A 16506-nucleotide genomic window follows, 5' to 3' on the forward strand; every position below is an offset into this window, starting at 1 on the left:
TTTAATAAAGTTTTGTTCTCTTTGTGAAAGACCCTTAAAGGCGGAGGGTAGAAGTAGAAACAAATAGATTTTAGCAATTTGGGTTATAAAGGGAGCATGAATTAAATTGGTGATATTATAGGGGAGGGATTGTAATATATGGTAGGGATAATTCATGCTATTAAAGAATGTATGTTATAAAAGACTGTAAAAATCCAAACAGATGTCTCTGACCACCCCTGGCCCAAGAGCAGATGTCTATTCAGATTCCAACGGATTCCTGGACACAGATAAGATAACAATTGATGCTTTAGTGTAAGAATGGATGCTTCCAGGGCGATGATCACCGGTATCTCGAGTTGTTGGGAACCTGCTGATTGCATCTATCAAGATAGTCAGCGATGCCAGAATTATACATGTGAATACATGGCTGCCCCGGAGCCCACCAACACTGACTGCACACCTGGAGCCAATCTTTGTCCAGCTCTGCACATTGAAAAGAACAACAATGAATGTGAAGGGTTACAAAAGAAATTTGGACACCTTTGCCTAGGGCACAATAAACTATATAAAACCTCGCTGCAAGAAGTGGCATTCATGAATGAGAGAGGGCATCGATCCCGGACTCGATGCTGTCTCTTCGGCTGTGGTGGTTTCGCAGACCGAAATTCGGTCATGCAGAAAGATAAATAAATATTTTCAAAATTTTTGATAATTTGGCTCACGATTGATCATCTATAACACCTCCAGCAGAACCCAACTCCTTTACCTTCACCTCACCTTGAAGCTTCTCCACCAGAGGTAAACCTGAGCTCCTGAAAGCCTGGAGTTGTCCCAAGTGCCCAGCTGCAGCATCCAGCCAGCCAAAGGTGTCTGTGAGGTGAAACCACCACAGCTGCCGCCTTTGGTCAAGCAGCAAGGGCTGGACAAGCCAGGCACGTCCCATCCAGTTATATTGGTATTTTATTCCAACAGGCAGTGGAGCTGGGAAAGGGTCTGGAGCACAGGTTTGATGAGGCGTGGCTAAGGGAGCTGGGGGTGTGCAGTATGGAGAGGATCAGGGAAGACCTTATCACCACCTACAATGGCCTGGAAGGAGGCTGGTTCTTCTCCCAGGCTATCCCAGCAACAGGACAAGAGGACAGAGCCTCAGGCTGCACCATGGGAGGTTCAGGTTGAACATTAGGAAGAATTTCTTCATGGAAATGGTTGCTAAACACAGGAACAGACTGCCCAGGGAGATGGTGGAGACATCATCCCCAGAGGTGTTCAAGTAACGACTGGATGTGGTATTCAGTGCTGTGGTCTAGTGGTGAGCAGTCAAAGGTTGGACTCAATGATCTTAGAGGCATTTTCCAGCCTAAAAGATTCTCTGTGTGATATGCAGGAGAAAGACTACAGCATAAAGAGGAGTCACGTAAAAACAGAACTGAAAAAATGCTGTTAGTTACAATCTGGTCAACAAATCGAGGTGAGGAAGTAAAGAACGCCAAGCATGATGAAACAATGTTCTTGGACAAGCTTTGGCTAAAAAGGACAAGTGATCCAATGCTTCTTAATTCATTCATTCATGACCTCTGCAACATTTCTTTGTGTCGTGGTGTTCTGCTCTGTGGTATGTTGTCTATCTATATGTTCATAATGCTTCAGTCAGTAAAGTTTATCCAGAGCTTTTGCAGATGCATTTCCAGCAGAACAATTTCACCTCAGCATTGCTTTTCGCAGTAGCTCTGTGATTATTTTGTGAATTCTGTCCTGATTCTCTTCAGGAGGTGTCAACAAGAGTATGGGTATGTGACTCAGTATGTGTTCCTCATGTCAACTTGAGGTTCAAGAAGAGCATTCCATAAAATTGTGAACACTGTTATTACCTTTGGGAAAAAAAAAAAAAAGATATCTTCAGATGAAGAAAGATACTTAGAATCACAAAATGATTTAGGGTTTCTTGACATTTAAACCCTTCTAGACCAAACCCTCTACCACAGGCAAGGACACTTTCTACTAGTCCAGGTTATTTAAAACCCCATCCAGCCTGGTCTTGAACACCTCCAGAGATGGAGCATCCAGAGCTTCTCTAAAAATCTGTTCCAGTGTCTCACTACCATTACAGTACAAAATTTATTTCTTGTGGCCAATCTCAACTGACAGTCTTTCAGTTTTAAATTGCTTCCCCTTTTGCTATCATTAAAGGCTCAGGCAAAAGTGTTTCTTATAAGAAATAATTATATAAGATCAATGTAAGAAAAATATATGTTGAAAACCCATAATAAATTCTCTACTGGAGTATTTTCTTCTCCAGACTAAACAATCTCAACTCTGTCTTCACAGGAGGGATGCTTCAGGCCACTCATCATCTTCATCACCTTCCTTTAACATGTCCTTGTCTTTTCTGCGCTAGGAACCCAAGAGCTGGGTGCAGTACTGCAGGCGGAGTTGCACAAGAGCAGAGCAAAGGGACAGAGTCCTCTCCCTCACCCTGCTGCCCACACTGCTTTTTGTTCAGCCCAGCATGCAAATGGCTGTCAGGGCTGAAAGGGCATGCAGCAGATTCATATGTAACTTTGCATCTACCAGTGTGCCCAAGTCATCCAGGGCTGCTCTCAATTCACAGCCTCTGCTGATGCTGGTGACTGCTCAAATCCACTGCTGAACCTCATGAGGTTCACACTGAGGTCTCAGTCCTCAAGCCTGTCAAGGTCCCTCTCAACAGCATCCTGTCTCTTCAGCACATAAGCTGCACAGCTCACCTTAGTGTCTTCTCCAAGCTTGCTGAGAATGCACTCAATCCAATCCACTGCTTCTGTCATCAGTAAAGACGTGATTTTACCATTGCAAATACAGATCCCTGAGGGACACCTCTTGTTAGGGATCTCCTTCGGATACTGAGGCATTAAAATCAAATCCTTGGATACAGCCATCCAGTCAGTTTCTTATTCACCCAGTAGTCCATCAATGAACCACATTTTTAATTTATCAACGAGGATGTTGTGTGAGACAGTGCCTTCCATGGATTAAGGCTCTCACCTATTGTCATGATTCAGTGTTGACCTGTGGTGGTGTTCACAGGGGTCCCAGGAAGAGGGAAGAGATGAGGATCTGATTCCATGTTTCTGCAGGCTTGATTTATTATTTTATGATATATATATATATATAATATTTAAGCTATACTAAAAAAAAAACAGAAAAAAGGATTTAGTCAGAAGGCTAGCAAGGAAAGGAAAGGAATGGAATAAATAACAAAAACTTGTGTCTGACCAAGAATCTGAAACAGCTGGACTGTGATTGGCCAATAATTAGAAACAACCGCATGACACCAATCACAGATCCACCTGTTGCATTCCACAGCAGCAGATAATTTTTGTTTACATTTTGTTCCTGAGGCCTCTCAGCTTCTCAGGAGAAAAAATCCCAAGGAAAGGATTTTTCATAAAACATGTCTATGACATTGACCTGCTGGGGGGTAGGAAGGCCCCTCAGAGAGATCCAGACAGGCTGAGATCAATGGCATGAGGTGCAACAAGGCCAGGAGCACTTCAGTCACAACAATCCTATGCAGCCCTACAGACTGGGGACAGGGAAAAGCCCTGGGAATAATGGTCAACAGCCAGCTGAGTGGGAGCCAGAGTGTGCCCAGGTGGCCAGGAAGGCCAGTGTCATCCTGGTGTGTATCAATGTGATGGCGAACAGGACTAGGGAAGCGATTTCCTCCTGTGCTTGATGCAGATGAGGCTGCATCTCAAATCCTGTGTTCAGTTCTGAGCCACTCAATTAAGGAAGGATTTGAGGTGTTGGAGCAGCTCCAGAGAAAGGCAATCAAAAGGGTGAAGGTTGTGGAGCACAAGTCCAGTGAGAAGCAGCTGAGGGAGCTGGGGGTATTTAGTCTGGCTGAAAGGACACTGAAGGGAGACCTTATCATTCTCAACCCCTACCTGAAAGGAGGTTGTGGCAGGATGGGAGTCAGCCTCCTCTCACAGGCAGCCAGCAACACGACCAGAAGACATAGTCTTAAGCTGTGCCAGGGAAAGTTTAGATTGGGCATTAGGAAGAGTTTCTTCACAGAAGGGGCGATTGGCCATTGGAATGAGCTGTCCAGGGAGGTGGTGGAGTCACCATTCCTGGACGTGCTTAAGGAAGGAGTGGGCATGGCACTGAGCTCTATGGTCTGTTTGATGTGGAAGTCTTTGGCCACAGGCTGGACTCTGATATTTTTCAACGTAGGTGACTCTGTGATTCTGTGATAGAAGCTTGATTTGATGCTATCTGTTGTGGCTCTAGAATTGCATACCCAAGTTGTGCTTACCAACAAATGATTTGATGCTAGCTGATGGTCATCAAATGCTCCACTTATCCTTACCTAATGTGCCCGCACCTGATACCACATACCTTACCTGTCCATGTGTCTACACCTAATACATGATTCCTACATGAATAAGTTTACAGATTGCATGTGAAACCAGATTTCTGTAGAAACATCTCAGATTTCCTAGTCTTTACTAAGAGAAAACTGCAAGTATAAACAGAAAACTACTGGTGGACCTTGCAAATATATTTCAGAAGGAGATTTTTTATGGCTTCATGTATGCAGTCATCAGTAGCTCCCTTCGACCAAGAGGGAAAACATGGCAAACACACACAACTGGTGCTCACAAGCAGACACTGCATTACTTGAAATGTAGATACAAGACAAATCTACAATCAAAAAGACAAACACAACTTGGAAAGCGAATATGCATTTGCAGCTCAGTCTGCTCAAATTGCCAGCATAAACACATCTATTGGATGTCTAGATGACACTTACTTGTACTATGTTCAGCTTACATGATTGAGTGCTGAAGAGTCAGGAAGGCAGAAAAAACAGTAGTTTTATGAAAAAGACACTATCAAAAATCCTCTGAAATACAGAGCAAAATGTGGACAAAAACAAGGACTGAGGAAATGAATACAGAGAAGATCAGAGAATACAGAGAAGAACCAAATCTGCAATTTCCCAGCGGTAGGCAATCATGTTTTCATGTTCACGTGGTCTTTACAGAGTGTATCAACCAGCAGCCATAATGCTTCAAACTAGGTAAACAGCATCCCATGAAGCCCTGTTAGGAAAGGGTGAGGCTGGGAAGTGTTAGTGAAAGGACCAACACTATGATCAACCTTTAAGTGATGAAGACTCCACTTTTTTCTCGCTTGTCACATGTATTTGCCTTTTGGGGAAGTGAAGGGGTTTATATCAACTTTTCAGACTGACCTTGGATGAATATATGCTTCTACAAAATGTTGCTTCTTTTCTCTCATATTTCCTCTTTCCTTCCATTGTCTGTCCTTTTTTAAGAGGAGCTACTGGGAAGTTCAAAATATTGTGTACCTCAAATTAGAGACCAACATTTTAGATGGCTTCAAAATCTAGTTTTGGATGCAAAGCGGGAAGTTTCTGTCAAGAAGTCATTGAAATAAATTCCTGTTGAATTTCAGAACATAAAAGGTACTGTATAAAATTATGTACCTGTGAATAAGTAAGTTAGTTAGTTCAGTGTAAATGCATCACTATGACAAATGGAATTCAAAAAGTGTTTGGTTATTTTTTAGATTCTCACAGTTTATATATACTATCTTCTGTAATGAAGTGATGGACTAATAACACTGTGATGTTATTTTTGTATTTCTAATAGACTTTCTTCAACCTGATCACAAAACTTTTCATTATGATTTTGCTGCTTTACTGAACACTGGCACACTTGAAGAGATCCTTCAAACAGCTTAGAAGTACAACTGATGGTCAAGACATTGCAATTATTAAGTGGTTTTACAGGAGTAGGCTTGGATGCACAGACTATTAATTACATGCTTGAATTAGATTATTCATCATGGTTCAGAGTTCACAAATCACTCAAAAAGAAAGTTAATTCCAGCTTTGGTGAAATTTACTCTTTGGTAAAGTAGGAAAAGTGTTCATGTGTGGACAGCAATAATAGCAGAAGTAAATTGTAACATCTCATTTTAATTCCTTACCACAATTTATTTGTGACTACATGTCTAAAGTATTTTATCTTCTGTTAGCAATACAAAGCTAGATAAATCACCACTGATAGTATGTTGGAGATTATTATTTGGTTTTACTGGTTTTAAGCATGAAAATGGGACTAACAACAAAGTCTTCTTTGAACAGTTACCTAAAATGGTCTGTGATATTGCCATGACCAGAGATGAGCTGATCCCATTCAATAATGTGTGTTGGCTCCACCACACAATGTAATTCCATGGATAAAGTTTCTCAGTGAAAGTTCTCAGGCAATATCAGCAAGTCATGTCCATATTTTTCCCCATAAACCTCAGTTAACAGCAGCAGACACCCAAATTCTATTGTATTCCCTTTAAACACAATCAGAGATAAAGTCCACCAAGTACATTGATTCATCCTTTCCATCTTGTGGAAAATACAATTAATTTGTCAACAAAATATTTTGACATATTTCACCTATTCATGCTTGTACTTCTTATGAGAGATGAGTTTTGCTGATATTTGTGTAGCATTTGCTGTCTCTCCTCAAGCACTTTTCTGGCTTAGTTAATAGAATTCCTGTTATGAACAAGCCTTGGCAGTAAAACAGAAAAAATTCATGAGCGTAAGAACTAACATCAGCCAATCTGTGCTTCAGTTAATTATGTATCTGTGAGCAAGCAGAATGTGCCATTTCTACATTCTAATGATGGGATATTTTATGACAGTACTATGCCAGTACTGGCCTCTTTAGGAGATAGGAAACACCAGAAAGTAACTCCAACATCCCCTGGCAGTGTCTGAGCCTTGCCTTCCCAAGGCTTTATTGACTTGTGTATCAAAGGCTGAAAGATACATCTGGGACCTGCAGAGTGAAACCTCTTGGTAGCAAATGACAAAGAGGTTGTTTTTATTGTAATTTCTTCATATTCTTTTGGAGTGTGGTAATTTTCACTCTTATATGGAGTTGGAAAAGTTAAGTAATGTAACATATCCTGATTATACAATTTTTTTTGTGGGAAAATAAGGTGGATGAAGTAGCCTGTGCTGGATTAAAACCTAGCTCCCAACTTAATTTCTCACTTGAGAGCAGGTATTTATCATGCGTCACTACTTTGGGGTGTGTTTTTTTTGTCTGTTTGGTTTTTTATTTTTAATAATCCCAAGGACTGAGTAGCTGCATAATCAGCTCTTCCTTATCCAGGAAAAAAATAAATTATTGGCAGATAAATCAGCTGTATTTTTTTTTCCTCTCCTCTTACCTAGTTGCTATGTTACAAATAACAGACAAGGTCCATTTTGATCATAAATGCTGTAATAACATCCTTGCCAGATCAGGATAATTCTTGTATCCTAGCACTCAGGCTGCACAGGCACTGACCTCAGCAGGCTCGTGACAGAGGAGTTTCTTGTTGGTGGCAAGTACCCCATCAACTACTTCTGAAAGTAGTGGGAAGAAGCAGGCTTCTTTTTCTTACATTTCTCAGAAGTTGCAGGATCAGCTTAGGTGCTCTGAGACTGTGAATCAACTAATTGAATTCATCCTTGGCACAGTGTGACGAGTGAAGAAAAGATCAGAAAGTGAAAGTGTTAAGGAGAATAAAGGCACTCTTATTATGTTAAAATCTGTCCCTGTGCTCTTAGAAATACATTGACTGATTATTCTTCTAATCCTGAGTATGTTTGGCTTCAGGACTCACTTAAAGACTTATTTCAATAATTGTCTAGAATTCAATAATTTAGAAGACATAGAGAGTCTGATAGGAAACTGAATAACGAGACAGACTTTTTTCTTTTTTTAAGCAGTATTAGATCAAAGCACACAGTCTTAATTATTAAAAGGATTAACACATATATGATAATATTAAATGCTACTAAAAGAACACCTATTGCATGATTTATAAGAAGGTAAATGTCTCTATCCGGACCATCAGCTATTCCGGGGAAGGAGGAAAAAAACCCACCAAACTACTCCTTAAATTAATTACTATGTAACAGTCACAATAGAGCATTATACTTCTATTCCAGACCGTGAAGTGCCTAGCCCAGTTTATCCCAGAATAAACTAAACATACTTCATTCTTACAACATTTTTGAGCAGTGGCTCAATTTTTCATAGTTGGCCAAGGTCTCACCTTCACTCATGTAAGTATCTAGGGCATGCATACGTAACTGGTTAAAAAAAAAAAAAAATCTGTGAGGAGAGAAGGGTGTTAACCATTCTTCCACCAGCAGTTTTCCACAGCTCCTATGCTTTTCCATGTGACAGCTGGAAAAAGCAGAAGAGACCTCCTTTGACAGTTCTTTTGACAAGGAACTTGTATAACTTCAGAGTGTTTGGAACACACTAAAGCCAAAAAAAAAAAAAAAAAAAAAAGAAATAATAAAATAAAATATCACAAGCAGTGTTTGTTATTAACATTTCTCCATAAAAGTGCTAATGAAACAGACTGTCCATGTTTTTGGTTTTCTTCTCTTGTATAAATACTATCTGGATTACATCTCACTCAAATCACTGCGCTTCTCTTTTTAAGGATGTTGAAGGCAATCCCTGAGATATTTAATGGAAAACTAGGGTTGGAGCAGACAGACATTCTCAGGTGCAGCCCCCTTCCCCACCACACAACCAAAAGGTTCCTCAGGAGCTCTCAGCTCTGCCGAATATTATTTTGAACAGCCGAGTGAATGAGTTTGGCGGCAGCACCTCCTTGGTTTGCCTCTCCAGGACGCTGTCCTAGGACAGCTGTGTGCTCCACTTAATGCAAATCAGGCTAAACCAGCTTTTGGCACCAAATCCCGAGCTCTTGCGCTGCCTGCTGCTCCCATTCTTCACGGGAGGAGCGAGTGAATTTACCGCTGCAGGGCTTGGTCCCTTCGCCCGGTTTCTCATTTCCACTCCCCTTATTACTCAGTTTTGCTACTCAGTAGCAAAACCAGCCTTTCTCCCGCTCTATCTTTCCGGCCGCAAAAGACAATTTTCCTTGCCGGGAGTAATGGCTTGGAAAACAGCTCATTTCAGCTGCAGCCTTGACGACCACAACCGCAAACACCCTGAGAAACAACTTTGGAAAAGGGGTTTTTGCAAATCCTAAGTGAGAAGAGTCCTGGTGCTATTTTTGACAAATTTATTACTCTGCATTTCAAAGAAACAGAAAGTGTTATTTTGTTTTAAATAGACTAAATTGCATGAAAGATATTTATGCCAGTTTCTTCTCCAAACTAGAAGATTGATCTTCTAGATTAATCTGCAAGTCTTGTGATTTGTTTTGTGTGCTATTTTCTTGTGTCAAAGATGCTAGAAATACAATAGAAACCTGCAATATGTCTTAAATAACAATTTTATGTCATTGTTAGTTTTCTTAAACTGCAAGAACTCTTAAAAGAATTGCCAGTATAAGTAAAAGTCACTTTCGTATGTCTATTTTTTTTGAACGCTCTTTATTGCCTGATTAATCTGATGTCAAAATCCACCTATGAACATCCCACTCAATAAATCCAATATTTTTTAAACTTCGTTCTCATTAGGATAACACATTCTTATGCAAATAAGGCAAAATAGAGGCTGATGACTTGCCCATAGCAGACTAAAATTAAATTTATTCTGCATTTTCCTGCTGTGTTTCTCGTTCTTCCCACCATTAGTCTGGAGATTTTGTAGGAAAGATAATCTGCCATGCCTTTGCATAGTGTCAGCACAATGGGGAGTGCAAAGGTCTTTAATGATAAACCATGTAATGACAAACTTCGCAATGCAGCCAGCCCTGAGAACAGTAGTGTCAGTGCCCTTGGTGCCAAGCTCATTTGTCACTTGATAAGTTGATGAATAAAGGTCACTTCAAACAGTAATTCAGAGGACATTCATGGTGTTATCCTTGATGCGCATAATTCTACCTTTGTGAAGTCTTAGTCCAACACTCAACAGCGATCCTCCTAGGATGTGTTCATTATGTACTTGGACTTGGGCTGTTGGAGCAGAATAACATTCCAGGGACACATTTCTCTGAGTTAACAAAATTAATTTTTCTCTGCCTTTCATTCTCCTGCGGCTGTTTTTTTCAGTCGACCATCTCCATTGGATGAGGCTGCATACTTCTGGAAGTTCTGGTACCTCAGCTGGCATCTATTCTCTACTCCTACACTCTTCTAATGTCCGATACGGAGGCCGAGGACTGACGAGACAGTCTGACATTTGAAGGTCTTAAAGGCCTTTTCCAACCTACAAACCCTATTGTAAATTAAACTTCTGCAAGCGGCTACAACCCGCAGGTTGGCTGCAAGCATGAATTGCCAGACACTCGTTAAACACCGCCAGACGCATTGTCCAACCCCCCACCGCTTCCCAGCGAGAAACTGGGACCCTAAAACCCACCGGGCATCTCTCCTGTCGTTCGCGCCTCTCGCTCGGGGGGAGGGCACATCCCTGGCATGGGGGCACGGGCGGCCGGAAGGCCGAGGGTCCGGGGGGCACCGGGACACCGGGACCCCCGTCCGTCCGTCCGTCCGTCCGTCCGCCCGCCCGGGGAAGGCGGGGGTGCGGCGCGGCCTCCCGCCCTCCTTGCGCCGCAACCACTCCCCGCAAAGAAAGTCACCAGGGGGTGGGGAGATGGTGACAGCTCCAGGAAGCCGGCGGCGGCACCGAGAGACTCCGAGGGAAGGCAGCCCGCGGGGTGGCAGCTCCCAGCCCGCCGCCGCCATGAGCTCCGCGCAGCGCCCGCCGCTCGCCCACGTCTTCAAGGGGACCTTCGTGCACTCGAGCGCCTCGGCGCCCATGGAGATCCTGCACGGACACCTGCTGGGGGTGGACGACAACGGGACCGTGAGTGGGGGCTCGGGCGGGGGTCGGGGCGATGCCGCCGGGGTGCGAGAGCCGGGCCGGCCCCGCGGGTCCGGGCACTGACAGCGGAGCATTTTCGCACTGCCGCCCGTCGGGGCAGCCCCGCGGAGAAGGAATTTCGCACTTTGCGGGAGCTGGAGTTAGCCGGGATGGAGCTAACTCCCCTCGGCACGAGTCTGCAGTTGGCATAAATCTGCTTTTGAGGTGTGCTGAGCGTTCCCGGAACAGCAGCGTTCCTAGATCTGGCATTCTTTCAGATTCTCTGTTTTCTTTCAGTTTCGCAAGCTGTTTGGTTTTTTTCCTTCTTCTTTTTTTTTTATTTTTTTTTTATTTTTTTTTTTTTTAAATTCTAAGGGTATCTAAACAGTGATGGTGAAAATAGCTGTCTAGCCACTGCACAGCCGTCTAAATGAGGCTTTTTTTTTGTCTTCTCGTCACAAAAATTCCCCCTATGGCATATACCCATAAAGATTTAGAAAGATGGTGATGTTGAGCATTTCAGTAGTATGAACCAAGCTTAAAACGAGCATTGCACTTACTGATAATGTAGAAGAGAGTCTGGCAGGGAAGCAATGTCATTTCCTTAACCCTTATCACACTTGAAACTCAGTTTCATAGTGCAGGTTGTGCAAGTAGACCGGTGATTTTTTTGTAGGCTCAATAACATATGGTCGCCCTATGTCAAATCTAAAAAAGTAGTTTTCTTTCTTGTGGCTAAACAACAGGCTTCAGTGTGTCAGGCTTCAGTAACATTTTAAATATGTGCAAAACGCAGTTTGAGCCCTAACAGTGCATTTTCTCTATTCACACGGGTCCCTGAGGGCGTGTTTCCTGACAGCCCTCTTACAGCTGTTGAGGAGTCTGGCGCAAGGTGTATTGAAGTCTGTCAGGAGCTGTATTTTGATGAACAGGAGGGAGTAAAGGCTTGCATAGTTATGTATTGGCTGGTGTTCACTAAAAAAATAGATCTAAATGTAAAAAGGTTTGGCTGGTGTAACTCAGGTGCACAAGGCATAAATTCATACCCCATCCCACTCTCCTTAATGTCAATTTCTGCAAAAGTGTCTCTACACAGCATCCATATGAAATCAAGATTTTTAGTGATTTTCTTGAAAAAGAGGTATATTAGTAAGCTACACCTAGACATCTGTGCTCTTACTTACTCCCTCCTTTTCCTAGGGAACAAGGATTCACAGTATAATGTTTTTCTTGCATAAATTGGCAGAAGTTTTTTTTTTTTTTAAATACATTACAACACTATCTTCCTAAAATAAAATTCCCACCAGAATACAGTGACAAGCACTTTTATTTAATTCTCTTTTTATTACAAATTCTTGGCATTTTAATATTCCAGGAGCTGATAGAGGGAATATCCCATATGCTCTCTTTTCTCTCTCTTACTCATAATGTAGCCTCACACAGAGCAACCACTGGAACCACAGAAGACTTGGCTTTTCAAAAAAGACATAGTGATTAGAAAATTACTTGCCTTTATTTTTTGAATTTACACCAAAACTGCTTGTTTTCCTGCCAAAGATGTAAAATTAACTAAACAGGTGTCCTTCTTTTGCCTCATGTTGCTGACTCCATCATGTAAAAATTTTGCATGGTCTCTGACACTGTGTGTCAGAGCTTGTATGAACAACTGGATTCTGTTTTGCAGTGTGGGTCCCTGCATGTCCTGCAAGGGATGTAAAATGTCATCTCTCTTCTTTACCCCAGATGAATACAAAGTTTTATGAAGAAAATCATTGCCTTTGGATATAAAACCCCAATTTATCATCAAGTTAGCAAAGTAAGAACCATGTTTAACTGAGTGGTTTGCAGAGCAGTGTAGAGTTTCCCTTGAGGAAAAGCAAAGAGAAAGACCAGCATTCCTCAGGGTAAAGAAAACAGACATAGGTGCAAAATATGAGTTGTTATTGAAATGTTGGTGTAATTATCCTAGGTGAGTAGAATATTTAGTAAATAGAAAAAAATACTAAGCTAAAAGCCCTTGTGTAAATTATGAAAAGAGCGAGAGTTGTGGAATAAGGATATTAAGCATAAGTTTTGATTTCAGCCTGTTGTGACAGTGAGTGGACACATGTCCGCTGTACAAGGAGGAAGGTACCATCCATCTGGAATTCACTGCTTCCCTTTTCTCAGAGAGTGGCAGATCCTTCTCCTGTTCACCTCTGAATGCCATAGGCAGGCACTGCTGGATCCAAGCAGACCATGTTCCTTCAGCCAGTATAATTCACTTTCCATTTTCTTGTTAGTAACATCTTTGCACTGTGCTGCTTGAGGCCGCTCAGGGCTTGCTACATCAGGGTTGGTGCTGACAGGTTGTTCAGTTGACCAGCTATGCTTTAGTGGAAGAGCTTTGGGCATCACTTGGTATACAAAAGGCCTGAATTAGTCACAAATGTTGGGAGAGCTTTACCCCTGATCTTTGGATTCTTTAGCCCCATTACATGAGTAACACATGAGAACTCATGGAAGTGTTTGGACAATGGGGTTAGCAGTGACTAATTCTGTGTTTTGTGATATACCTTTCCCAAAGTGCCAATTATTTTCCTTGACTTCCTTCTTTAAACTGAAGTTCTTAGTCTTGTGCACTTGTCTCTGTAGTGACTCTGGTGTAGAATTTCTTCTTGCTTCTACAGTGCTGAGGTGCAGAACTAATTTAAAGAACTGTGCATCCAGTTGGTTACCTTGAATGCACAAGCAAATACTGGAGGAAATGTTCAAGCATAGAATCTCAAAGGGTTTAAAGCATTCAGCATTAGAAATGCATCCTAAAGCAATGGGGAACAACTCCTGGCTGACTAAGGAATTCCTTAAGTTTGTTTGAAAAAAACATAGAGGCCTTGTTGATTTGCCCATAGCCTAATTCAACCATAAGAGACCAGGTGTCAGGTTTAGAATTGGTTTCGTCTACCCAGCTTCCTTGAAACATATTTTCTTCATTTTTCCATGATTTAGGTGTTTTATTTTTCTGCACCCTAAGAGTACATAACAGCCACTGCTTTTCCATGGCAACGCCTGTTTCCAGAATTTGTCATCTGGTGTTTCATGTTTTTCTCTCTCTTTTTTTCTCTCCCTCTTCATCCTTCTCCCCCCCCGCCAGCAGCTCTAACATTGCTCATTCTGCATCCATTTTGACTTCAATATCTGAATAACATGTTCTTTATTGCACATCAGATATTTCAGTAGGTCTGTATTCCAATCCTTCTGCAGTTAAATTAAGTTGGATGTATTCCTCTTTGCATGGAGGACAATACTGCTTCTTGTCAACTATTAATGGAATAGTACAATCTTACAATTTTTGCTAGTGTGGTATTTATTTATATGACATTATTTTAATATTTTTTCTGACTGAAAATGTAAAACATCTGCTCTTTAAACAATATAAATCATGCTAGCCATGATTAGTTTAAAAGACTAGGCAGCCAATAACTTCTTGTCTACAGTTTAGCAGCATTTACAGTTTAGTAGCTTTGCTTATTTTGTCTATGGAAAAACCAGAAAATGGTGAATTTCTATGCAAAAGAAGCATGCACATAAAAATGACATGCGAATAAGTGCTAAACAATGCTTTTTCCAGTCCTCTTGCTCTTCCTCCTAAGTTTCTTCCTATTGCCATTTTAAAAGTACTAAGTTTTGCCTTTTTTAATGTGGTTTTGTTTTTCTTTTTAACTGATGCCCTAGCAACTGCAGTTATGAGCGTGACACAGGCCCTCCATGTGAGCATCATCCCAGGAGCAGAAGGATACTGGTAGCAGAAAGAGTATTCCCTTGAAATTAAGAGAACCAGCTCTTACACCAAGGGAGTTAGAAGACCATGAATTGGTTTCTGGCAGAGGCTGTGGTTAGAGGCAGGAATTTCTGTAAATTCAGGTGGGCAGTCTTTGACCAGGGGAGACTTCCAAGTCCTCTAAATTGTCAAATGTTGAGGAAACTTGGATCCTGCATGGAGTCTGCAGTGGGCATTGCAGTCTCTAGGCTCCACAGTCTCTGTTTCCCGGGGAGCTGTCATGCCTATTAGTGATAGACCAGAGAATCAAAGAGTTGAGAATTCAGCTGCTAAGAGTCATCTTGTAGATTAAAATACCACAGAAGTTAAAAATAAATAAGAAATGTGTTAAAATTCTGACTAGGCAACAGCAACTCATCATCAGTAAAGTCTATGTTCCCTAGGAGTCAAATGGGGTTGAGTTTGGCTCCAGATTGTGGGGTTTTATTTTGCAATAAACAAAGATCTCAGCATCCTTTTAGCCCATTCTGTAAAATGAAAATATTATCCACATTTTCCCCTTCAATTTGTTTTCTCATCGTAGGCACTATGGGAAAATAAAAATTAAAAAAGACTAACACAAGCAGAAAATTAGGAAATACTTATCTTGATGTCAGTCAGTCACAGGCACAGGAGGCAATTTGACCCCTCTCATTGTGAATACTGTACCTGCATTCCTGTGAGGCTGTTGTACAGCTCCTCACAAGTGACTGTCCTGCTAGCATGGTGTTACCTTACAGGATGCTACGGTCTGTGTGGTTCTGCCTGTGTATTACCTGAGAAGGAGTTAACTGTTCTATTACAACTTACAAGGTGGGTGCGGTTACTCACTGGATTATGAGAAGGTATTTCAAAATCATGCTTGATAGTCAGGAAGAACAAGAGTCTCAATGCAAGCCTAACACCTCTGTAGTAAGCGTGTAAAATTGGTTTTAAGATATAACTTGTTTTGCCTTCATATAAAGCTGATGTGGGATGCACATTTGAGGTACTTAACTATGTTTTCTTTTTTTTTAGATCGTGTTTGTGGAACAAGCTGATCAGCTAGAGCAACTGGCTAAGACATGGGGGTTCAAAACATCTGACATAAGACAACTGAGTAAACAGTATGTGTTTTATTCAGATTAGCTACAGCAAATGCAGTTTGTTCTTTGAGTGAGGTAAAGCGAGTCTTTATTTTTACAGGGACCACATTAAAACCATATGATGCCCATATATTTAATGGCCAAAATTCCATTTTAGTGCAGTGAGAGCTCTTTACCCAAAGGTGCCTATGTTCTGCATGCAACTCAGACAGTCCACGTTATTTTTGCATTCCTTGGTTTGGGATTGCAGACACGGCTGAATTGTGCTGGCTGATGTATGCTGCACAGAGCAAAATGCCATATTTAATTTTCAGGCAAAATCACTTCCGTGCTCATGAAAGTGAGTGCCACTCTTTCTTGAGATTGCATTTTATATGCATTTTGTTAGCAGTGGGCTGTGCCTAACGTGAAAGTCTAGATGTAGTAAATGTAGATAACACTGACACTGCAGATATGAAACTTGTTTGCTAAGACATTGACACGTTGCGTAATAAAAATTAGTACAATTAGAAGATTTAAGCCCTCTAAACACAGAGCTTTTGATTTCTCCATACTGCAACTGGAGCATTTCTTTTTTCTTCATGCAGTGAAATCCTCCAACTTTATTGTGAAGTAAAAAAGTTTTGGACTGTGTGAAAAAGTTTTGAGCTATGCTTTGCATGTAGTAGCACTGTCAAAGACTTGTGGCTTATAATTGAGACTTCTAATAATCAACTGTTAAAAATCTTTTATGCTTTGCTGAAAGGCTAATCATACAGTATATATGAATAATCAGATATTTTTATCACTTGAAATAGCCTGAGGAAAAAGGAAGGTGCTGAGAATGTGAATCGATTGA

General features: G+C 41.3%; 1 protein-coding gene across 1 annotated transcript in view; it reads left to right on the forward strand.

The window, feature by feature from the left end:
* Positions 1-10602: 10602 nt before the first annotated feature.
* Positions 10603-16506, forward strand: part of GDA (guanine deaminase) — a 29500-nt gene continuing 23596 nt past the window's right edge. The window contains exons 1-2 of the mRNA XM_063180949.1: positions 10603-10787; positions 15601-15689. Coding sequence (XP_063037019.1) covers positions 10665-10787; positions 15601-15689 — 212 coding nt within the window. The 5' untranslated portion in view covers positions 10603-10664. The remainder of the gene's footprint in view (positions 10788-15600; positions 15690-16506) is intronic.

Source organism: Melospiza melodia, chromosome Z, assembly GCF_035770615.1.
Source record: "Melospiza melodia melodia isolate bMelMel2 chromosome Z, bMelMel2.pri, whole genome shotgun sequence".
NCBI classification, from domain to species: domain Eukaryota; kingdom Metazoa; phylum Chordata; class Aves; order Passeriformes; family Passerellidae; genus Melospiza; species Melospiza melodia.